This window comes from Stenella coeruleoalba (assembly GCF_951394435.1).
Source record: "Stenella coeruleoalba genome assembly, chromosome: 19".
Taxonomy (NCBI): domain Eukaryota; kingdom Metazoa; phylum Chordata; class Mammalia; order Artiodactyla; family Delphinidae; genus Stenella; species Stenella coeruleoalba.
The window spans coordinates 12,736,848-12,761,150 of NC_137165.1; the positions used below are offsets into that span (position 1 = coordinate 12,736,848).

The 24,303-nt window shown below is 59.1% G+C and overlaps 1 protein-coding gene across 2 annotated transcripts; it reads left to right on the forward strand.

The window, feature by feature from the left end:
* Window positions 1-1,675: 1,675 nt before the first annotated feature.
* CLUH (clustered mitochondria homolog) lies at window positions 1,676-23,473 on the forward strand. 2 transcript variants are annotated; one of them, XM_079904131.1, is made up of 26 exons: window positions 1,676-1,984; window positions 9,249-9,451; window positions 10,288-10,459; window positions 11,455-11,598; window positions 11,782-11,906; window positions 11,985-12,139; window positions 12,221-12,346; window positions 12,620-12,767; window positions 12,942-13,034; window positions 14,193-14,887; window positions 15,626-15,849; window positions 15,955-16,059; window positions 16,179-16,279; window positions 17,711-17,863; window positions 17,952-18,014; window positions 18,097-18,341; window positions 18,562-18,646; window positions 18,766-18,919; window positions 19,016-19,155; window positions 20,019-20,099; window positions 20,179-20,304; window positions 20,386-20,507; window positions 20,787-20,880; window positions 20,957-21,091; window positions 21,173-21,246; window positions 22,039-23,473. In XM_079904131.1, exons 1-26 carry the CDS (start codon window positions 1,885-1,887, stop codon window positions 22,223-22,225), a joined length of 4,050 nt encoding a protein of 1,349 aa, XP_079760257.1. In that variant the 5' UTR covers window positions 1,676-1,884; the 3' UTR covers window positions 22,226-23,473. The 2 variants fall into 2 exon arrangements, with proteins under 2 accessions (XP_079760257.1, XP_079760258.1); XM_079904132.1 differs by having other exon boundaries at window positions 15,958-16,059.
* The last annotated feature ends 830 nt before the right edge of the window (window positions 23,474-24,303 follow it).

A 24,303-nucleotide genomic window follows, 5' to 3' on the forward strand; every position in this document is an offset into this window, starting at 1 on the left:
GTATTCAAAGTTCTAAATAAAATTAAAAGGTTTTAAAAAAAATAAACGAGTGAATAAATTCCCAGGGTCCCTCTTTCTGTGTCTTCCCATATGATTCCTCTGTCTTGCTCATTAAAATCCTTCTTATCCTTCAAAGCTTCAGAGGAGCTTCTTCCCAGAAGCCCTCCCTGACTGCCTCCCCTGCACACTCAGAACAGCCTTCTTTAAAGGCTTTTATTCTGCAGCCTTAGACATGAGATTGCTGTGTGCATCTCTCTTCACCCACCAGATTGAAACTTCTCCTGGCAGGGACTGGGTCTGGTTCATCTCTGATCTTCCTGCAGTACTGAGCTCCTGCAAGCTTTGCTTGAAAGAGAGAGTGAAGTATTTTACACTATCTAAAGTGCTTTGATGATCACTATCTCCTCCCAACAGTTAGGTAAGAGGCCAGACAATGGATGTTTTTATTTGACAGAGGAAGTTCCTGAGATTCAGAGGCGTGATAGTCAAGTGACTTGCTCAAGGTTTCGAGAAGAGACAAGGTTGCAGGATGCAGATTTCCAATCCAACTCCGTGTTAGGTTCATGTACCACCTGACTGCCCACCTTCCCTGTGGTGGGCTGTAGTCAGGTCTCGTTTTTATTTCCAGCCTTCTTGTGCAATAGTCCAAACTCGTCTCCCCCGGTCTAGCTCAGTCCCCTTATCCTCCACACAGCAACCAAAGCATTTCTCACCTCCCTTCCTCCTGCTTAAGTGCTTAAAGCCTTTCACTGGCTCCCCTTCCCATCACTCGTACTCCAGGACAAAGTCCATTTTCCTCTGCAATTTTTATGAGGCACTAGGCCCACCCCAGCCAACCTCTGCAGCTTCAGCTTCCCAATTTCTATTAGTTCCTGGAATATGCCTTAAGTGCTTCCCAATGGCTTCCTGGGCCTGTGCAAGGAAGACCGTCTCACCCTCTCGGCTTGGAGAACTTCAGGTCACTGGCAAGACCTGGTAAAATGTCATCTGGGCAGCATTCTCTGACTTCACTTCTCAGTCCCCACCAGGCCCCAAACATCTGAAAACACGAACTACTGTAAAGTGTCCAGGCTGTGGATTTAGCCTGTTCTAGCTAAAGTCTTGCTCTCTGTGTGACCTTGATCTTAGCTTCCTCCACTCAAAAATGGGGCTAATGTGCCAGCGCGGATGTGAGGACGCATCTGGTGGGGGGTGTCGAGGCCGCTGGCAGAGGGGAGCCCGTTGTGGCTCAGGACAAAGTTTGGTGGGCTCATCTCTGGTACTTCATCCCTATTAGCCACCCGCCACCCCTGCCTCTTGTGACCATGCCCTAGGCTACCCTCCACCCCCTCCTCAAGAAGCCAGACGCACACCCGCTCCACCCCTTCGGGGACCGCAAGCTCGGTGAGCACGGCGCTGAGTGAGGGTCATATTAACACCTCAGATTAGACACCGCGTGGTCATTTGGCAGATCTGCAATAGGAAGCCATTGGGGGAGGGGACTGTAAGCAATAGTAGTCCAGACGAGTCTCCCCGCAAGGTCAAGGTGCCCGCCCGACGGGCAACGAACCGCAAGGACTCCTCTCCGTAGCCCCGCCCCTCGAGGGGGCCCGAAACCTTTCTCTAGCCAGAGCCAGGGTACGTTCCCTTTAAGGCGTTCAAGAAAGTCACCACGTTGGTACACAGCGAACGAGGCGTGGCGTATTTTGTCCCTCGCCGGCCTTCGTGGGCCGGGCCGGGCGCGAGGGCGGGGCAAGGGAGCGGCGGTGGGGTCAAAGGCCATAGCGCGCACCACGTGGGCCGGTGACTCCGTCCTTCCCGCAGCTGCAGCGGCGCGCAGGGCACTTGGGTTAGTGGCGCGGCGGGCGGCGCGGACAGCCGAGGCGGACGCCCGCTCCCGCCGCCATGGTCATCAAAACAGACGAGTTGCCGGCGGCCGCCCCGGCGGACAGCGCCCGGGAGCCCAGCTCGCAGGCCGGTGGCAAGGGGCGGCCGGGCGCGACGGGTGAGCGGGGCCGGGGTCGGGGGGCAGCAGGGCGGGAGGCTGAATCGGGCCGAGTGGGCGGGGGGGTTCGGGGTTGCGCGGGGACCGCCGCCTTCCCTCCGCGCCTGGCTGGGTTGCATCTCGCCGAGCCCTCCACCGGGCGCCCCCGCCCTGAAGGTCACCTTCACTGTCGCCCCCGCCTGCGGCCCGGGCTTCACACGTGGGGTCCCGGGGCGGGCAGCGGCGGCTAACACACGCGTGCCAGATCGCGGAGAGACGTGCACGCGCATGCAGTTTCGGGGTGTGCCGGCTCCGCAGACGGACGGACGCGGCGGCCCCACCCCCTACGCCCCCGGGCATGGGGAACTCTCCGGACTGGGGTCACTTGACACTTGCTCCGTCAAGCACCCCCTTCGCGTCAGGATCCCAAGCATTCCCTGTGCACAGGGCTGCAGGCTTGCGAGTTAGACTCAGCTTGGGACTTCTCAGGCTTGGTCTGTGGGAAGAGTGCAAGTTGGGGTGTGTGTTTCGTGAGGGGGTTTCTGTGGTTCGTTCCCGGAGGCAAGGCTTTAACCCCAGGTCTGCAGGGTCTGATCTCCGTCCTGTAAGATGTCGGCCTGGAGGGCAGACCTGGGGGTCTGCCTGTGTATGGGGGCAAAGCCAAACTCCTTGGCAGGAGGTGGTGTTTGTGCCAGAACTTGATCATTAACCCGCCTTATTGCGAAAAGTGGGTCAGCCCAGAGTTGCTGTTTTTAAGGCAAAGGTCATCAGCATGGAGTCAAGCTCCCAGCTCTCCCCCGTGGGGCTGTGTGGCATTGGCTTTGGGAGTGGCTGCAGTTTTTCTCAGGTGGGGCCTGCCTCTCTCCTGGGCCTCCTCTGTTTCCTCTGTTTCTTCCATCACATCTTTGACTACAACCCTGAGGTTGGAAGCCCCTTCCCAGCCCTTGGGTTGTCATCTCCAAACCTTCCTCAGAGTCCCAGGGCTGGGCTGTGTCCCTCTGTGCCCTGGGTGACAGTGGGAGTGCAGAACTCCCCGTGCCTCCCACTCCCCATAACGCTCCTCAAAAGGGACTTGTCATCTTCATCTCCCTTCCCAGCTTGGGTGAGTCAGGACGGGAACAGTGTTAGGTGGGTTCTCTGACCCTGTAACTGATCACAGCCAGGTTAGCTGATGGTGGGGGATAGGTACTGTGGCAGCTTTGCTGATTGCCTAGAGAAGGCCAAGGTTTGGGCATAATGACAAATGCTGATGACTCCAGCCTGCCAGGCTTCACCCTGATGAGGTTCTGAATCAGTGGAGCAGGCTAGATAGGAGGAGGTCGATTTCCCCTCCAGCAAAGAGACCTGAAGAGATGAAGCGACTTGGCCAAGGTCACACAGCAATTCAGCATTTGGATTTCCAGCTCACAGCCAGATTGCCAAGGCTGCCCTGGCCTGTCCCAGAGGAAGCTGGGAGAGGCATGTTGGCTGGGATCATATGCTGAGAACATAGGGACTGAGGAGAGGGGAGAGTGTTGGAGAATTTCTTTGAGGGGGTCTGTCTGGGGCAACCTGGGTCAGGGGAGGGTACAGCTGTTCATTTTGGGGAAACTGGAAGCATACTAGCAGGTGGAACATTGGCTCCCTAAGCCTCTGGGAGGCTTGTATAGAGCTAGGACTTGAATTATAGCCAGTCTGAATCTATTCAAAGGAGGAGGAGGCCTTAATGGAGACCCCCAACAGGCCCTCACCCAGGCTTCTGACCTCAGAACCCAGCTCTGGAAGTCCCCTTGAGGGGGACTAGTCCCCTTGAGGAGGTGATCAAGGCCTTTTATGGGGGGACCAAGGATCAGTTGCCTTGTTGGGAAAAAAGCTAGTTTTAGGGGTTAAGAGAATAGCAGGTTTTTCAAGTTTATGGTGGTGTGTCGAGTTCCTTCTGCCTAGGCGAGGGCTCCTTGGAGCTGAGGCCCAAAGCGGAGGGGAAGGGGGCTGGCAGACAGGAGAGGAACTTGGGGGCTTAGGGGAGCTCCTGGACAGGACCCCAGAGCTCTTCTTTTGGGTAGGTCTGAGCAGAGCAGCTCAGGGAACACTGGACTCTCCCCAGACCCTGCAGACCGCTTCTGGCCTGGGTGGAGATGGGAAGGAGGCAAACAGATGCCTACCTCCTTGGGATCTTCCTTAGGCTACCTGCCCCCACCCCTTTCCCTTGAAGCCCCAGATTCCTGGGATGGGGTGATATGCCTTCTGAGGCCTAACTTCCTGCAGGAGCCTCACCCTGTGAGGTTTTGGCTAGGGCGGGGCCTGGCCCTGGCACAGTCTACTGAGTGAGGCCATGCCAGGCTGGGAAACGCACGCAGGGGCCACCTGGGATGGCTTACGTTTCTTTTCTAACTCCCTTCAGCTGCCCATTGGGTCCACGTTCTCCCGGGCCAGGCCGGGGCTGTGCTTTATCTCTCATTCTGGGGGGCGGGAGGTGTGTGCCATGCAGTTTGGGCAGCCCCTTCCCATTCTGCAGAGGATCGCCTTTCTCCTTCCCTAAAGCCCAGATGCTCAGGGGTACCCCCTGGGGTAAGGAAGCAGGGGTGTAGAGGAAGGGGGTACTGTTTACCTGGTGGGCGCTGCAGCCTGGGGGCTGGCGCTCAGGCCTGGGCTTGGGCGTCTGACAGACCTGGTTGTTTTCTTGACCTGGCTTGGCTGCCTGTTGCCTCTGCGACCTTGGGCAGCTTGGTTACTAAGCTTCTGGAGCCGCAGTTTCCTCAAGTGAGATGGGCTGGTCGAGCTGCTGGAGGGACCTGCCACGGGCTGGGCCTAGAGTGAGCGTTGGCTCTGTGGTAACCAGGGTGGGAGTGGTTGCAGCAGTTACGCAGGGGTCACTGCCAGGCTGCTCTGCCCCCCCCTTCTCCACAGGGCTGGGGTGTGTCCGGGGAGGGCGGCGGAAGAAGAGGGGCTCTGCCGGGGCCTGGCCCTCCGCGGAGTGTGCGCGAGCCAGAACCCTCGGCGGGGGGTGCGGGGAGCCGTGGGCCTGCTGGGTGCCGGCCCTTCAGGGCTGCCTGGAGGGGGCCTGAGGGAGCCTGGCTGCCGCCCCCACCCTGGTTAGTACGGCTGCCGGAGCAGGCCCGCCTGGGCCCTGGCAACAAGTCAGAGGCCCTGGGAAGGCGCCCTGGCAAGGCTGGGCATGTTCCTTCTCCACAGCCGCGCGGCCTTTGGTCTCTCGCTGCCAGCTCTGTTTTCCCCAGGGGAGAGACTTGGTTTTCTCCTGGCAGCGCAGGGGCTGCTGGGGAGGGAAGTCGGAGCCTGCCAGCTTCTTGGTGGAGCTGGAGGCCTGGGGCACGGGTGCAGTTGTCCTCTGGGCGCCTGGGGTTAGGGTTCCCACCAGAGCTAGTGACTCTCAGGAAGGGGAGAGCTGTCAGGTCACCTGCAGGGGGCAGCACGAGCCAGAGGCCCCAGCCAGCCTCTTGACCCAGGAGGTGGGCAGGGTGCTCAGTGCAGCCGGTGGACAGGGGGGCAGCCACCTCGTGGCCTGGGCCCGAGTCTGTGCCAGCTGTTGCCGGCAGCAGCTGAAGCGGTCCTGCCCACCCCCACTGGGGTTGGGGCCGAGGAGAGGACTCCCTTGCTGGGCTCTACCCCTGCCCGCCAGTCCCCAGGGCCCTCGATCCTGAGGGGCCCAGGTACCCCAGACGCTGGGTTCTCCTGCCCCGCTGCTTCACCAGCAGGGACCCTCTTTTTGGGGGTACAGGGAGATGGGCCTGAGCACTGGGGGCAGCTCCACCTGGGGTCCTGGAGCCACCAGGGCTTCCGGGCCCACGGCCGTCCTTCTGGCCGACCTTGAGCAGGATGCGAGGCCGGGGGACTGTGCCCTTCCCAGGGCCGCCCAGCAGGCCTGGCCCTGCTGAAACCCGAAGCCAGCCGGCGGCCAGCTACATGGCGGCAAGGGTAGAGGCAGAGGCCGGGACGAGGCACCCAGGCAGTGCCGGGCCTGAGCTGGAGAGCTGGCTGACTCGCGGCCATGGAGGTCCTGTGACTCCAGAACGCAGGCTGGGGCAGCCGCCGACCACACCAGGGGGGCTGTGGGGACAGGGAGCCAAGTGGCTGGCCTCTGGTGGGGAGGCCACTGGGCCTTGATCCGCTGTAGGGAGACCTTGAGGGTGCTTTGCAGGAGGGAGGAGGGGCAGGGCGGGCTGGCCTTAGGGGAGTGGAGGCCCCTGGGAACCAGCCACATTCCTTTGAAATCTGATAGGAGATTGGGTGCCCCCTGGGGCGGGAGCCTGCAACAGAGGTGCCTTCTGGGCAGGCTCCCTGAGCCAGGGGGGGAGTGGGAGCTGTGGCTACCCTTGCCCTCCTCTCTGTCCTCCTGGCCCAGACTCAGGGAGCACAGGCCACCTGTCTGGGTCCAGGCCTCTGGTTTCCCACTTTTGGGGTCTCAGAGACCTCAAAGCTGCTGTTCTGTATTGGGCAGGGGCCCCCTCATCCTGAGGGCTGGTCAGCCAGCAAAGCCTTTCTCAAGGCCTCAGCTGGGGGAAGGCCGCCTCATAGCTGTCACCCCTCTTGCTGCATTTTGAAAACTGACCAACCACCACCCTTCTCCCACCCTCCTGTCCCTGTCTGCCGTGTCACAGAGTCAGCCAGGTTCTCCCTTTGGGGCCGGCTGCTCAGTGTCCAGGGGCTTGGGGTTGCCCCGCCTAGGACTGTGGGCTCACTTGAAGGAGAGGTCCTTGTGCGTCCTTGTAGTTGTTGGGAGTTTACCTTCAGGTTAGGAGCGGTGTGCTGGGGACGGAGGTGGCGACAGCTACTGAAGGCCCGCCGTGGGCCAGGACTGAGGGCAGGGCAGCCATGTGGTAGAGGGGCTCTCCAGGGGGGAATCTAGGGTCCACTCTTGACCCTGGGCAAGGCACTGAACTTCTGGGCCTCAGACATCCTTATTTGGGGGAAGGAGGAGGGGACCGTATCTGAGCTCCTGGCCGTTCTGTTTATCACTCAGTTGAGGGGACGCGGGAAGAGGGAGTGGCTTCTCTCCACGTCCCGTTCCCGGTCCCCCCGTGTGCCCTGTGTGTCAGGCTTATCTGGACTTTTATACATTTCCAGAGGCCCCTGCTCCATGTTTCTGGTAGGTCTGGGTAGAGCCCACACAGCTCTGGGGAGGTGCACCCCGTCCCCACTCCTCACAGCTGGGTAGGGAAGAGGAGGTGGAGTCTGGATGGGTTGGGGTCCAGAGGAGAGCTGGCTGAGCTGACCTGTCTGGAGCTCCCAGATAAGCAAGGGGCCAGTCTGGCTGCCAGGAAGGCCCTGGGCCGGAAAGCCCCTTGGGCCAGTGGGGCTCCAGGCAGGCCTGTGTTTCGCTGGAGGGTTTCTGCGAGGACATCCTCCTCTCCCCCAGCGGGGCAGGGCGGGAAGGGCTCTCCGCTGTTCCCCTTAGTGCCTGCGGAGAAATGGGAGCTTTTGTCACCTGCTCCTTCTCCCCACGACATGTGTGTCGGTTGCTGGTCACAAGTGCGGGACTTTTACAGTAATTAATTCATTAATTCAGTGCCTTTCTGATGAGCGCGGGCAAGACCGGAGGAGGAAGATAGAGCTGCTGGTGTGAACAGCCCCCCAAGTGCAGCACGACACTGCTGCCAGGGGTCATTGGTCAGGCTTCAGAGAAGAGAGTTTATTTCACCTAGGCCTTGACGGATGAGTAGGAGTCTGCCTGATGGAATGGTATATGGGGGGCAGCATAAACAAAAGCGCAGGTAGGAGGGAAAATGTGTGGCTTGTTCTTAGGCTTCCGGGTAGTTTGGTGTAGCTGCACCTTGATGGAGAGAACTGGCAGGGGCTGAGGTGGACTTCAGGCCTAAGATGTTCGGTTCCCGTGAGCGGTAGAGCAGTGGAGAGTATTAGAAGGTTCTGAGTGGTACCTTTTTTTTTTTTTTGGAAGAGGAAAAAGCTATATTTATTTGATTCTATGGATTTTCACTTATTCCTATTAACCATTAATTATGCTGATTTACCATTAATTGAAATATTTTATCTTTTTTACTATGGTCACCTTTAATAACAACTTATAAAGCACTTTATTTAAAAAAGGAGTTATCTGTATTTACCAGAATTTCGTTTGTAGAAGCACAAGTGTTGACTTTGGATCACCCTTAGCTACTCATCTGAGGATATGGTCACACCATGGAAATGAAGATCACTTGTAGACTTTGGATATAAAACATGAACAGTTCACAAAAGTTGGTATAAGAATTTGCTCGCTACAGTTTCAATGCCCTCGTTTTCTCAAAAAGCTCCTGATACGTTTTTTTCTAAATCGTACCCTGAAATAAACACTGGTTTAACAGTTGTGTCATACAATAATACAAGCTTCTTGTAAACACCTGGAAAGTACAGACTTTATAAGGAAAGGATTATATGACTGTTAATCTTGTTATTTAAGGAAAGCCACTGAATTCTGAGTCTTTCAGTCTTTCTACTGGAATAGATATAAATGTACATAGACACACATAATTAGGACTAGTGCATGTTCTAATTTTTTTTTAATTGCAGTACAGTTGATTTACAACGTTATGTTAATTTCAGGTGTACAGCAAGTGGAATTCTTGAAATAGGAGAAATGGCCTGCAGCAGTCCTGTGACCAGTTTGGAGATTAGGTTGGGTGACTAGATAGGGATGAGGGGGGCGAGCATTCGCAGAGCAGGGGCTGGTTTGTGGAGGAAGATAAATTCCGTGCTGACAAGATGAGTCTGGTGAGGCCTAAGGGATGGCCACATGTTGAAAAACTGGAGCGAGGCCTGGATTGGTCACGTGAGCTGGGAGACGGGAGGGCATTTGCAGTCACGGGCAAGGGTGAGGTGGGAATGAGGAGAGGCTGGGGCCCAGGACACCCACAGCTGGACTGCCAGGAGGAGGGCAAGCTGGAGAGAGAAGAAAAAGAGCAGCAGAGTCCATCAGGGAAGAGGAGGAAGTGAGCGGTGGGGGAGGGGAGCCAAGCAGCTAGTTGCCTAAGGCCAGAGCAGACCCTCAGGTTTGGCCCTTAGGGTGGCATTGGTGGCTCTGGGGAGAGTGGTCTGGGTGGCCTATTCACACGGCTGCCAGACTGGGGGCCCGAGGAGCAGATAGGAAGCGAGGGCCCAGGGTGTGGAGGCGAGCAAGCGGGCAGTAGCCTGCAGGCGTGCCCTGGGGTGCGGTGGGACCGGAGTCTGGCGCAGGGCCGAGTCTTGGGAGGACAGGCAGACGCCATTCTGTAGGGCTGTGTCCACCCTGGTAGGTGAGGCAGACCTCGCCAGCGAGGCCCGTCTGACTCAGCTCCTTTCTTTTCCCCCGCAGAGCTGCCATCAGTCATGCTGTTGAATGGGGACTGCCCGGAGAGCCTGAAAAAGGAAGAGGGGGCTGCCGAACCGCCCCGGGAAAATGGGCTGGATGAGGCTGAGCCGGGAGAGGAGACCACTGGACAGGAAGTCATTGTCATTCAGGACACGGGCTTTTCTGTGAAGATCCTGGCTCCTGGGATCGAGCCCTTCTCCCTCCAGGTGAAATGATAGAGGGGTACTGGGGGCCAGGGCCTGTGCCTGTTGGGGAGCATGAGGGTGCGAAGCCAAGCTTTGCCCTTGCCCGGTCTGGCCCCGTGTTGAGGCAGGAAACCGAGGGTCCTGTGCCTTCCAAGGTCACTCAGCTAACGTGGTGGACGTGGGAGTCCAGGTTCAGGCTGTTGCCTCAGTGCAAGGGGACAGATCCCAGCTGGGACTGCCAGCCCTGTTTGGGGATTGGTATGGTAGTGGCTGGGTAGTGTTGGGGTCCCAGGGCTCCCCACCCTCAGGTAGGTCAATTCTCTGGCTGGAGTTTTACCATCTGTCTGAGAGGAGAGTGGTAGTGGGTGGTCTTCAAGAGCCGAGCCGACCCAGAGGTCTTGTAAACTGTTACTCTTTGGGGAACCAGGTGAGGGCCTCTTGTGTCTTCTGGGGCCACAGGCTTCAGCCCCAGAGCACACCTTCCTGAAGGGGGAAGCCATTTGCCCTGGGGACCTTGGCACTGGGCAAAGGAGGAGGCAAGATGACTCTTTTCTTTTCCTTGTTTTTACACCTCCTGCTGCTCTACTCAGGGCCTGCTCTTGGTCTGCAGGAATAGTTTAAGCTTGCGGGTAACAGGGCAAGGCTCTGTCCTGCACGTGTGTATATGTACCCTGCACACACACATACACACACACAGGTGCAAGTGGGCATGGTATGTATGGGCAGGGCCTGGAATTTAAAATAAAAGCCAAAAAGGGGGAAACAGTATTTGGAGCATTGACTTTAGGCATCCAGGTGCTTTGGGCTGGGGAAGCGGTATGTTTTCACCAGGTTGGTCAGGGCCTTCTCCCTGGCAGGTGTCCCCCCAGGAGATGGTACAGGAGATCCACCAGGTGCTCATGGACCGTGAAGACACATGTCACCGCACCTGCTTCTCACTGCACCTGGACGGCAACATGCTGGACCACTTCTCAGAGCTGCGCAGTGTGGAGGGGCTGCAGGAGGGCTCGGTGCTACGCGTGGTGGAAGGTTTGTCCGGAAGTTGTGCGGCCCGCCAAGGGGGGGCATGAGGAGGCGGGGCCAGGCGGCGCTCACCCCCACCCCACCCCTCCCGCCGGTACCTTGGTGTCACTGTGTCACAGATGAGCACGTGGAGGCTCAGGGCAGCCTTGAACTTGTGGAGGCAGGAGAAGACGGGACAGGAGCACAGGTCTGCTTCGCAGGCCGTCACAAGCACACCCTCCAACTTCATGGCTGAATATCAGAGTCGTGATTTTAAACAAAACAAACAGTGCCAGGCAGGTGCTTGAAATCAGCCCGTTCAAATTTTATAGATAAAAGTTCAGTCTCTTAAGGAAACTAAGGTTTCACGGCTCTTGAGCAGGGAAGTCAGGCCCAGTGTGGGACGGTCAGCTGGCACAGTGAGTCTGGTTTGTTTGTTTAAAAAAAAAAAAAAATCACGTGAACTTAGGTTACCTGGGGAAAGGTGGCACTGCTGTTCTAGGCATGTCAGCCAAGGAGCAAATGTGGGAGAAATGTAACCCAGCTGTGCCCAGACTTACCTAATGACGAAACCTCTGTCCTTCCCCAGAAGAGCCCTCATTGAAATTTCATGAAACATGAGTTGGAGAGCAGTGTTGCAGTTTGAGGTCCTGTAAGTCCTCAGGCCACCCCCGGCCAGGGCTGCCCTGGGAGAACTGGACTGAGCCCATGGGGACCTAGCAGCTGTGCTGGGCTGCCCACCCGAGACACTCGTGGGCAGAGAGCAGGGGCCTTCTGTGTGCACTTCCAGAGGCATTTCTTGTGTCCTTTGGCATAAGGTTCTTTGCAAACAAGGATCCCTGCCCAGCAGCAGGCAGGTGTATGTGTTGAAAGCAGAATTCCAGCTTATGTGTTCATAAGGGAATTTGTAAGTGAAAGCCTAAAACTAAAATCAAGACCACCCCTGGTAGTGCCATGGCCGACTTCTCTCTGCTGGGTGGGTTTTTGCCCTGGTGACGCCCTGCCCATCCCCCTCCCGACAGAGCCATACACGGTGCGAGAGGCCCGCATCCACGTGCGCCACGTTCGAGACCTGCTCAAGAGCCTGGACCCATCCGATGCCTTCAACGGGGTTGACTGCAATTCCTTGTCCTTCCTGAGTGTCTTTACTGACGGCGACCTGGGAGGTGCGCGAGGCATTGGGGCTGGCGGTTGGGCAGACGGGCCGGGAGCAAGTTGGCCAGGGGCTGGTGAAGGGGCCAAGGGCTCGGCCTTCCCACCTGGAGGGACACAGACCGGGGCCACCTGAGCTGGGGAGGGAGTTGGCCCCTGGGTGGTCCTGGGCTGACCACCAGCCTCGGGTCCCTCAGACAGCGGGAAGCGGAAGAAGGGCTTGGAGATGGACCCCATCGACTGTACCCCGCCTGAGTACATCCTTCCAGGGAGCCGGGAGCGGCCGCTGTGTCCTCTGCAGCCCCAGAACCGTGATTGGAAGGTGGGAGCAGGTCTCTTTTGGGGTGGGGGATCGCCACACCAGGAAGCCTGGCCCACTCGTGCTTGGCTGTTCCTGCAGCCCCTGCAGTGCCTGAAAGTGCTCACCATGAGCGGCTGGAACCCACCCCCTGGGAATCGCAAGATGCACGGGGACCTCATGTACCTGTTCGTGATCACAGCCGAGGACCGACAAGTCAGCATCACGGCGTCCACTCGGGGGTTCTACCTGAACCAGTAAGTCCTCGTGCGAGCCCGTTCCGAGTCCGTGGGCAGCTGCTTGGGGTGCCCTGCACAGTGGCCACCGTCTCCCTGCAGGTCCACAGCGTACCACTTCAACCCCAAGCCTGCCAGCCCCCGCTTCCTCAGCCATTCCCTGGTGGAGCTGCTCAACCAGATCAGCCCAACCTTCAAAAAAAACTTTGCCGCCCTGCAGAAGAAAAGGTAGCACCTTGGCCCACCTGTCCCTCATCCCACGTCCCATGGGGTGGGTGAACCATACAGCCTGAACTCTAGCCCTCCTGCCCTAAGCTGTGCCCCCAGCACCCCAGAGCTCCCTTCTAGGCAGCAGTCAGCCTAGCAGCCCTACGACAGGCGGCCGTGTGCTTCCGTCGGACTCTCCAGGGACAGGGCAGAGCCAGTGGGACCTTGGAGAAGGGGCCCAGGGCAGGGCTCTGGGCTCAGTGGGCTGCCCCATCTCCCCTCTGCCCACCACAGGGTCCAGCGCCACCCGTTCGAGAGGATCGCCACCCCATTCCAGGTATACAGCTGGACAGCGCCCCAGGCGGAGCACGCCATGGACTGTGTGCGCGCAGAGGATGCCTACACCTCCCGGCTGGGCTATGAGGAGCATATTCCAGGACAGGTGCCTGCAGCCTGGCGGCCCACCCTTAGCTCTTCCCTCCCTTCCCCTGGTGGGCGCCAGGCTGGGTTCTGGGTGCTTGGGGGGCTGTCTGCGGGGAGGCGGGGGACGGGACTGCCCCGAGCAGGTGCTGGGGGCTCAGGTTGAGCCGGTGTCTCCCTCCCTGTCCTGCTGTAGACCCGGGACTGGAATGAAGAGCTGCAGACAACGCGGGAGCTGCCTCGGAAGAACCTGCCTGAGCGGCTGCTGCGAGAAAGAGCCATATTCAAGGTGCCCGTGGCCCCTCAGGCCTGACCGGTGGCCGCAGGCCCTCCTGCCACCTACCTGCTCGTTTTCTGTGAACAAGACGGAAGCTGGGGTGGGCTGTCAGGGATCTTCCAGGGCGTTCTGCCAGCCTTCCGCCTCCTGGTAGATGACCCCAACTCCTTCTTCTGGCCTGAGATTTAGTGTCTGTGGGCCGGAACCGGTGGGGACACGCCTCCAGGATGGGCTGAGTGGCAAGGTCCATGACAGCTTCCCTCCCAGCACACCCACGTGGAACCCTCAGCTGGACACACGTGCCCTACTGAGATATCCTTAGTGTTTTTCCTGAGACAGATGAGGAAAAAGCAGTGCTTTTGAAAAAAGTTTCTTTGAAATCTCCCATAATCTTACTAGAGATGATAATGGTGACGATAAGATCTAAAGCCCGGGGTGCTCACTTTGCCAGGGGCTGTGCCAGGTGCTGTGTAGGCATTGCCTCCTGTAATCTTCCAGACACCTTGTAAAGGCTGATACTTTTATGTCACAGTTTTATAGATGAGAAAACAGGTCTGAGAGGTGATCCAGCCAAGATCACCTGGCACGTATTTGGTGATTCCCAGACCCACCTCAGTCCTCACTCTCCCTTTTAATCACTAAGCTCTGCTCTCCCTCGCAGTATAAGTGTTACATTTTTTCAAAACTCGGGTTTCTTTTTTTTTTAATAAATTTATTTATTTTATTTTATTTTATTTGTGGCTGCGTTGGGTCTTCGTTGCTGCGCACGGGCTTTTCTCTGGTTGTGGTGAGCGGGGGCTACTCTTCGTCGCGGTGCACAGGCTTCTCATTGCGGTGGCTTCTCTTGTTGCGGAGCATGGGCTCTAGACACGTGGGCTTCGGTAGTTGTGGCGCACGGGCTCTAGAGTGCAGGCTCAGTAGTTGTGGCTCGCGGGCTTAGTTGCTCCCCGGCATGTGGGATCTTCCCAGACCAGGGCTCGAACCCGTGTCCCCTGCATTGGCAGGCGGATTCTTAACCACTGCGCCACCAGGGAAGTCCAAAACTGGGGTTTCTTGCCCTTTTCCAAATGTGAGGAAACTTTGTCCTGCTTACCTCCACCAGCCCTGGGCGAGCTTGGCCAGGCGGGATGAACCCCGCGGCTCTCTCACCCTCCAACCTCGGGCCCCCAGGTACACAGCGACTTCACAGCGGCAGCCACGCGGGGCGCCATGGCAGTCATCGATGGCAACGTGATGGCCATCAACCCCAGCGAGGAGACCAAGATGCAGATGTTCATCTGGAACAACATCTTCTTCAGCTTGGGCTTTGACGTCCGCGACCACTACAAGGACTTCGGGGGGGACGTGGCGGCCTATGTGGCGCCCACCAATGACCTGAATGGCGTGCGCACATACAATGCCGTGGATGTGGAGGGGCTGTACACGCTGGGCACGGTGGTAGTGGATTACCGCGGCTACCGTGTCACGGCCCAGTCCATCATCCCCGGCATCCTGGAGCGGGACCAGGAGCAGAGCGTCATCTACGGCTCCATTGACTTTGGCAAGACGGTGGTGTCGCACCCACGTTACCTGGAGCTGCTGGAACGCACGAGCCGGCCCCTCAAGATCCTGAGGCACCGGGTGCTCAACGACCGGGATGAAGAGGTGGAGCTCTGCTCCTCCGTGGAGTGCAAGGGCATCATCGGCAACGACGGTCGCCACTACATCCTTGACCTGCTGCGCACCTTCCCCCCCGACCTCAACTTCCTGCCCGTGCCCGGCGAGGTGCTGCCCGAGGAGTGCACCCGCGCCGGTTTCCCCCGCGCCCACCGCCACAAGCTCTGCTGCCTGCGCCAGGAGCTGGTGGACGCCTTCGTGGAGCACAGGTGGGAAGCCAGGGCAAGCGGCTGCATCCTCTGGTGGGTGGTCCTGGGGCCTGATCCTTGATGGGGGGCGGCTTTGGAAAGTGAAGAGGAGCTAGCTCTGGCCCTGGCCATCCCAGCCCCAGCGCCACCCACCGCGGCATCAGGCTCCCCAGCACGGACATCCAAGAGCCTTATGTGGGTCAGAAACTAGCAAGTGGCTAGACCAGCGGCTTTCAGCTGCCGGAAGCGGGTCTGTTCCCTCAGGGAGCACATGGAAACCTTCTTAGGTGTCTTTGAACCTCCCAGTGCCAGGGCCCTGGAGGAGGGGTGGGGGCGGGGTCCCTGCTGCTGCCGTTTCGTGCTTAGGGGTCAGCCCGTCAAATGCCCCAGAATAATCTCCCTGTCAGAATGCCAGGGGGGTTCCTGGCGCTCTCAAGAGCCCTGGGCTGCGTGTGAGCCCCCCACGCACCAGCTGTCCTCTTCCTGTCTGGGAAGATACCCATTATTGCTGTGACCTGCTGCCGCCACCTGGTAGTAGTGCTGGACTGGCACACGCACACGTGTGTGGACGCTTGCACACTGGAAGGGATGTGTCCCCCAGGCCGGCAGGGTGTCCAGCCCCAACATCCCTCAGCCCCAGCGGGGCAGGAGCCAGGGCCTGGCTCAGGTCCCCCGAAGCCAGCAGGAAGCCGCCAGAGCAGTTACGCTTCTACATACCCCTCCTCCATTCCCTTCTCTGCCCCATCCACTGTGCTCTAGGTACCTCCTCTTCATGAAGCTGGCAGCCCTACAGCTGATGCAGCAGAAGGCCAGCAAGATGGAGACCGCCCCGTCACTGGAAAACGGCGACCCCCCATCCTCGGAGTCCAAGCCTGAAGACCCTCCAGCACCCGAGGTGGGAAGCGAGGAGGAGGGCAGCAGTGCTAGTGGCCTGGCCAAGGTGAAGGAGCTGGCAGAGACCATCGCCTCGGATGACGGGACAGGTGGGGCTGCCGTGGCTGCCGGGGGAGCCCAGGACAAGGGAGGCTCGGCTGCTGCCCCACCGGAGCGGGAGTGGGGCTACCTCCTAATGGGCAGTGTCTCTACAGCAGATCCTCGCAGTCGGGAGGTGATCCGCAACGCATGCAAGGCTGTGGGCTCCATCAGCAGCACGGCCTTTGACGTCCGCTTCAACCCCGACATCTTCTCGCCAGGTGAATGGTCCTCTAGGGCCCCAGCGCTGGTGGGCCTGTTCACCCACCTGAGGGCTGCCGTCTATCTGGCCACCTGCCTCTCTTCTGCCTGGCTCATGCCTCTGCCCTCCCTCCCCCAGGGGTTCGCTTCCCGGAGTCTTGCCAGGAGGAAGTTCGGGACCAGAAGCAGCTGCTAAAAGATGCTGCTGCCTTCCTGCTCTCCTGCCAGATCCCCGGCTTGGTGAGGGCACGGGTGGGACGAGGGACTGCCCAGAGGGTGCTGTTACAGGCCCCAGGGCCTCATCCATCTCTGACTCTGGAAGCTTGTGGAACCTTTGCGGGAGTGACTTAGGCCTGCTGACCTGCAAGGCAGGCAGGGTGGAGTTCTCCCCAGAATGGGGCTGCTGACACACAGGGGTCAAGGGAGGCATCAGGTTCTGCTCTGCGTGCCCTCCCTTGTAGGCTGGCAGCTGGGGTCTGGCCCTCTGAGCCCCTGTGTGATGGGATGGCTGATAGAGGGGCTGGGGGCATCTTCACCCCCACAAGCTTTGTACATAGGCCCTGTGTATGTACACGGTGCTTGCTCCCCCCAAGGCAGCCCTGAGCTTAGGTGCCATGCTGTCCCCCGATCTTTTTTTTTTTAACATCTTTATTGGAGTATAATTGCTTTACAATGGTGTGTTAGTTTTTGCTTTATAACAAAGTGAATCAGCTATATGTATACATATATCCCCATATCTCCTCCCTCCCACCCTCCCTATCCCACCCCTCTAGGTGGTCACAAAGCACCGAGCTGATCTCCCTGTGCTATGCGGCTGCTTCCCACTAGCTATCTGTTTTACATTTGGTAGTATATATATGTCCATGCCACTCTCTCACTTTGTCCCAGCTTACCCTTCCCCCTCCCCGTGTCCTCAAGCCCATTCTCTACATCTGCGTCTTTATTCCTGTCCTGCCCCTGGGTTCTTCAGAACCATTTTTTTTTCAATTCCATATATATGTGTTAGCATACAGTATTTGTTTTTCTCTTTCTGACTTACTTCACTCTGTATGACAGACTCTAGGTCCATCCACCTCACTACAAATAACTCAATTTTGTTTCTTTTTATGGCTGAGTAATATTCCATTGTATATATGTGCCACATCTTCTTTATTCATTCATCGGTTGATGGACACTTAGGTTGCTTCCATGTCCTGGCGATTGTAAATTGAGCTGCAGTGAACATTGTGGTACATGACTTTTTTTGAATTACGGTTTTCTCATGGTATATGCCCAGTGGTGGGATTGCTGTGTCCCCCGATCTTTGAGCTGAGCCTGCCGTGCTGGCTGCCCCAGGCCCCTGCGAGGCGCAGCACAACCGCGGGATGAAGCTGTGGCCCTGCTTCTTCCTGTGCAATCACAGGAGAGCCTGTGCGGCTCCCTCATCCCTGATTCCCCGCCGTGTGGGCCCAGCAGTCGCAGGGGTGATGGTGGCCTGTGCAGAAGGCTGGGGACAAGATCTCACATCCTTGCTGCCGCTTTGTCTCCTTCCCTCTTCCCGATTGGGAGCTGGGGTCTCAGTCCCCTCCTTCCCTCAGGGCCTCAGGATAGCGTGAGCTCCCTTGGGAAGACCCAGGGCGGGAGGAAGCGGAGGCCCTGGGCTGGGGGGGCCTGACGTGCTGCAGCCCGCAGGTGAAGGACTTCGCAGACCACGCGGTGCTGCCCATGGACGGAGCCACGCTGGCCGAGGTGATGCGTCAGCGCGGCATCAACATGCGCTACCTGGGCAAGGTGCTGGACCTGGTAGTCCGGAGCCCGGCCCGGGACCAGCTGGACCACATCTACGTGAGTGGTGCCCAGGGCGGCTGTGGGATGGCGGGGCTGGGATGGAGGCCGGGGCCTGACCAAGACTCCCCTCTCTGCACCCTTGCAGAAGATCGGCATCGGAGAGCTCATCACCCGCTCTGCCAAGCACATCTTCAAGACGTACTTACAGGTACTGCGCTCCCTCCCCGTCCTGGGCCATGGGGATGTCGGGGGGAGCCCGGGTGGTGACACTGCTCCAACCTCCCTTGCAGGGGGTCGAGCTCTCGGGGCTCTCGGCTGCCATCAGCCACTTCCTGAACTGCTTCCTGAGCTCCTACCCCAACCCTGTGGCCCACCTGCCCGCCGACGAGCTCGTCTCCAAGAAGAGGAACAGGAGGAGGAGAAACCGGCCGCCAGGGGCAGCAGACAACACAGCCTGGGCTGTCATGACCCCCCAGGAGCTTTGGAAGAACATCTGCCAGGAGGCCAAGAACTACTTTGACTTCAGCCTCGAGTGGTACGTGATGGGTGCAGGGGCGCTGGGCTCCCGGGCAGCGTCCCGGTCCTCCTTGGTCGTTGGCAGTGGAACGGGGAGGAGAAAGCAGGGAGCTGTGGAGGGCTGCTTGCTTGGGGAAGTGGGGAGGGGAGCTGGGAGGGGGCTCGGGTGGAGGGGCAGCTGTGGAGAAGGGGGCAGAGGGGTGCTGGGTTGCCTGGGCCCACCCGCCGCTCCTCCCCAGTGAGACCGTGGACCAGGCCGTGGAGACCTACGGGCTGCAGAAGATCACGCTGCTGCGGGAGATCTCCCTGAAAACCGGAATCCAGGTGGGCTGGCTCAGAGCGTCCTGCAGGGCTCCCGGGGCCACGGGGGGAACTGGGCGGGGCGGTGCCGGCCGTTTGAGCCCGGGCTGAGGCTGCCTGCGGGTGCCGGGCTGGGTCCCCAGATCCTGCTGAAGGAGTACAGCTTCGACAGCCGCCACAAGCCCGCGTTCACGGAGGAGGACGTGCTCAACATCTTCCCTGTGGTCAAACACGTCAACCCGAAGGCTTCAGACGCCTTTCACTTCTTCCAGAGCGGGCAGGCCAAAGTACAGCAGGGTGCGTGCCAGGTGCAGCCGCGGGGCAGGGTTGCGGGGGGGGGCACCCACTTCCCTCCGGCCGGCCCTGACCTTCCGCCCCCGGGGTGCCCTGCAGGCTTCCTGAAGGAGGGCTGCGAGCTCATCAACGAGGCCCTGAACCTGTTCAACAACGTGTACGGAGCCATGCACGTGGAGATATGTGCCTGCCTGCGCCTCCTCGCCCGCCTCCACTACATCATGGGCGACTACGCTGAGGTGGGCCATGTGTACCCTCTGGGCCTTCAGCAGGGGCCCAGGGCCTGGTCTGGCACCAGCGGGGCGGAGGGGGGCACGGGGGAGCTGGGGCTGTGCTCTCACCCCCCGCGGCAGCAGGAAGCAGGAGTCCCGGCAGGTGGGACTGGAGCCCCTGTCACCCCAGGGGCCCGGGATGCTGCTGACCTCTGGGCCCCCCCAGGAGGAGCAGGTGGAGACCCGGGGAGGTGCTTGTTCTGCCTGTACGGCGGCCTGCCTCCCCTGTCCCCCCAGCTCCCTCCACTTAAGAGCTGTATCCTGGGGAGAGCTGCCGTGCCCGTGGACAAAGTGGGTGTGATGGCAGGGCCTCCCTTCACAGGGATGAGGGAAGGGTAAATTCTGACTCAGTACCTAGAGCCCTGTAAGCGCCAGGGAAGCTGCTTGGGGTCTGTGCTGTTGCCTGTACCATCCTGGGGCCTGTGGCGTTCACCTGCCTTGCTGGCCCCGGGGCTCGAGAGGCTGTTTCCTAAGCGAGGTGCACTGTAGGTGCCCTGCTCCCGCCTCCAGCCATAGGACTCTTGTTTTCTTTCGCCCGTCTGCCTTTTCTCATTACGAATACTTTATTTTTAGCACAATTTTAGATTGTATGCATGTGTTGGCATAGATTAAGGCAAGTGTTTTAAAATGTGAAGCGGCCTCAGAGCGGGCTGTCGACTTCCATGGTCACGGCAGCTGGATTTTGACCACTCTTCTGCTGCCTTTGTGCAAAGTAAAAATAGAAATTGCAGCCGAAGGTGAAGAGGCCGAGCTGCTGTGGAGGCTCGTGGGCCAGGCAGACTGGGTGTGGGGCGGTACCACCCGGGAGTGACAGCCCCCCACCTCCCCAGGCCCTCAGCAACCAACAGAAGGCTGTGCTGATGAGCGAGCGAGTGATGGGCATCGAGCACCCCAACACCATCCAGGAATATGTGAGTAGCCGCCGGCGGCACGGCCTGCAGGGTGGGTGGGACCCGTGGCTGCCCCGGCCTGACGCCGCTGCCCCCGCAGATGCACCTGGCCCTGTACTGCTTCGCCAGCAGCCAGCTGTCCACGGCCCTGAGCCTGCTGTACCGCGCCCGCTACCTCACACTGCTCGTGTTCGGGGAGGACCACCCTGAGATGGCCCTGCTGGACGTGAGTACCGGGGAGGGGCAGCGGGACTAGCCTCGAGCCCGGGGAGTGGGAGCTGACCGGGGCCCTCCCGACTGCCCCCAGAACAACATCGGGCTGGTGCTGCACGGAGTGATGGAGTGTGACCTATCGCTGCGCTTCCTGGAGAATGCGCTGGCCGTCAGCACCAAGTACCATGGGCCCAAGTCCCTCAAGGTGGCCCTCAGGTGAGGCTGTGCTGGGTTAGGGGACAGGAAGGCCCCAGGCCACAGGGTGCCCGGGAGGCGCTTGCATTGAGGGCGGGCACGGGATCCAGCACTCTGTCCTCCATCTGACTCCTGAGGAAATATCTCTCAACTTGCATCTCTTCTCTGAGTTCTGGACTTGCCTTCCCCCTTGGAAAGTTCCCAGAGTGGGTTCTGGGGTAGCCTGCACACCACCCATCCGTCCCCACCGGCCCATTCACGTCCCTCCCTCGCCTCCCCCTGCGCCGTGCCTGCCTGCAGCCACCACCTGGTCGCCCGGGTCTATGAGAGCAAAGCCGAGTTCCGGTCAGCCCTGCAGCATGAGAAGGAAGGCTACACCATCTACAAGACGCAGGTGGGCCACAGCGGGGCGGGGAGGGGCAGGGAGGGGCGGGGCTGCGGGCAGCACTGATATTTCCCGCCCCCTGCAGCTGGGCGAGGACCACGAGAAGACCAAGGAGAGCTCCGAGTACCTCAAGTGCCTGACCCAGCAGGCCGTGGCCCTGCAGCGCACCATGAACGAGATCTACCGCAACGGCTCCAGCGCCAACATCCCGCCCCTCAAGGTGGGTCCCCGAGCGGGGCTGGGTGGGCCGCACCCCGGCCTCCCGGCACTCAGGCAGTGGCTCATCCTCCCTGCCCCTCAGTTCACAGCCCCCAGCATGGCCAGCGTCTTGGAACAGCTGAACGTCATCAACGGCATCCTCTTCATTCCTCTCAGGTGAGGCGCCCCACCCCCGCTTAGAAGTTGGCCTTTATTTTTTTTCTTGGTTTTTTAAATAAATGATACATTGACATGGCTCAAAATTGAAAAGTATAGCCAGTGGCAAGGAGTTCATTGTGAATCCTTCCAGAAATACTCTGCATAATTGAGCAGACACAGATTTGTAACCGTTTTTCCCCTTTTTTCCCCCAAGGTGCTAAATTGTAGTGAGCCATGCACATAGGTATTTTTCTCCTGCACTTAATCTATCTTGGCGATCGTTCCGTGTCAGTGTGTAAAGAGCAGTGTCATTCCTTCTCTGGACTCCTGCTCTGTCAGTGTAGTGATGTGCCTTAGAGCCAGGCCCTGAGGGTCCCTGTGTGGCTCTTACAGACAGTGCCGTCTTCGAAAGCCCCTCGCGCCCTCTCCCTCCCACCTGTGTGCGGCATGGGTTTGGTCAGCTCAGTGTTACGGCGTTTACAGCGTATCTGCTCTGTGTTGCACTCTACACCTGTTTTTTTGGGTGTAATGGGCTATAGGAGCGGCCGGGGTGCAGTGGGTTTGAACTGGGCGTGAAGGCTGGGTAGGAGCCAGGCCTTAACTGGAGGCTGTCAAGTGTGTGCAGTTCGTACTTTTTCAGCACTCGGGGGCCTTTCTGTTTGCGGGAGGGAAGCACTTGTTCCACACGTGTGTCTCGCTGCAGAGAGCACAGAGCCTGATCTTGTTCTAAGTTTAAGCAGAGCCAGTAAGGGGACGGAGGGCCCAGGCCCACTCTGATCAACCCACCCTTCGCCCCGTCCTTCTACTCAGCCAAAAAGACTTGGAGAATCTGAAAGCCGAGGTGGCGCGGCGGCACCAGCTCCAGGAGGCCAGCGGGAACAGGGATAAGGCTGAGGAGCCCATGGCTACTGAGCCAGAGCCAGCAGGGGCCTCAGAGGATGCGGCCTCCCAGCCCCCAGCTGCCAAGGACCCTCCTTCCCTGAGCTTGCAGGGGTAGGAAGGGAGACACAGACAGACAGTCGGCCAGCTGCCCCGTTACCCAGCGATCCAGACTCCAGGAGAAGGGGGCGTGCCCTGCACATCAGGAGAGGCAGCAAGTCCTCCTCCTCCACGCTTCCAATCCCACCCTGCCCCCAGCATCCTCCTGGGACCCTGGCCTGGCCTGCCTGACCCTCTGAAAGATGTTCTTGCACTGGTTCGAAGAGTATACGACGCAGAGGCCTAATCGGAGACACGTGAATGGAGCGCGTGGGCATCAGTTCCCAGCTGGCGGACAGGTGCCCCCTCGGGCCCCCCCTCCTCAAGCAGGTGTGCGCGAGTGTGTCTGTGCCCGTGAGTGTCCTGCTGCGCCCTTCCTGACTCGCGCATAGCCCCGGGCCGGCTCCGAGTGGGTGGGTGGCGTCGGGGGAGATTTCTCAGGTCATTCGTATGTTTGACATGGCTGCTGCTTTTGCTGCCACTACCCCCGGGCCCGACCTGGCTGAAAGTCCAGGTTTGAAGCCGAAAAGAGGGGAGCTTTCCTGTGTCCTGGGTTGGGGAGCCAGAGCTCTGTGGCAGGGCTGGACGGCTGGGGAGCACTTTATGGCGGGGTGAGGGCCGCAGCAGCTTTACTAACCACCGGTGGGCCGGGAAAGGGTTGGGCATCGGTGGTTCCCCAGACACCCCTGTGCCCAGCCCCGGCTTGTCGGCCCTTGGGCCCCAGCAGGAGGTGCTGCCTTCCCACTCCCCGCACCCCAGCTGGGGCTAACCTTGGGGTATAGTCTGAATGTATCCTTCTCCCTGTTGAACAACCTCAGCTGCCTAACGCACAGGGGGGTGGGGGGGGACCCGGACTGAATCATGGATCCCGGGGGAGACGTCACAGATACAGGAGTGACTGTCCCTTGTTTGTGGAGCTTAGCTCCCTACCTGGTCCTAGGACACACAGGCACCTCCTACAGAGAGGAGCTCTGGGAGTGGAAGGGAGGGGGCTGCCCGTGCCGCTTCTCTGGGCCTGCTGTCAGAGCCCTAGCAGGTGGGCGGAGACGGCCACCCTTGGGAGCTGGAGGGCGCGGTCCTGCGGCTGGGGCCTCCGCCTGGTGGCTCTGCACGGAGCCGCAGCCGGGTATGGCCTGTCCCAACGCCTGGTTTCAAAGGGAGTGGGTGCGAGCTAGCAAGCGAGGCATCCCCACAGCTGATCAAGAACTTTTTCTTGTTTTTAAACCATCAGTCTTCATTTCACATTGGAATAAAGTGAGTTTTTGAAACCTGCTGTCCCGGCCTCTCCTGTGTGTTCTGTATCAGTCTTGTTTGGTTGTGAGAGCTGTTTCCAGAAGTGGTACTAGTAAAAGAGTTTAAGGCACATGAATGTGTAAAATTAGGTCACACTCAAAGCTATCCTTAGAATGTCATTTAAGTGGGAGGAAAGCGGGTAGAGCCGCAGGCACCCACCTAGGGCTTACCAGTCTGCCCATCAGGAGACCCATGGGAGTGGCACACAGATGAACATCACCTGTTGTTGGCCACAGAAGAAAAGGCTGAGAATCGCTCCTATACAGGGCCCTGTGGTTCCGGCTGGGGTGAAGGGTGCTGCAAGGTGAGGGCCCAGGCCTGGGCGTGCTGGCCCTGGTAGGCCGTTGAGGACCTAACTGGGCATCCACCCTTGTCCCTTTGCTTGTCAGGAGGACTGGGCGGCGCCCCTCAGAAAACTAGGAGTGCTAGAATGGGGGGTGTCTGAAGTTTGCCATCCTAGGTGGGCCCTCGTGGAGATCTAATGAACGGGGGGAAGTGGAGCCCACCTAGGTGGGCTTGAGAGGCCGGGCCTGTGAGATGGGAGGGTTGTGGGCAGGAGGCCTGTCTCAAGAGGAGAAGTGTCTACAGCAGGCGGGCCCTCAGCCTCATGCGTAGTTAAATGCCTTTTTGAATACTTGGAGAGTCCTTTGTGTCTGACGTTGTGGGAAAAAAAAATTCCAACCCTGACGTCTGTTTTCTGGAGCCAACTGAAAAAAAGATGTCCCTGACGTCGTCGAGGTTTTCTTCTAAGTGATGCCCAAGGATGCTCGCTCCCACCCCGCTTTACAGTCTCCTGGTTGTGTT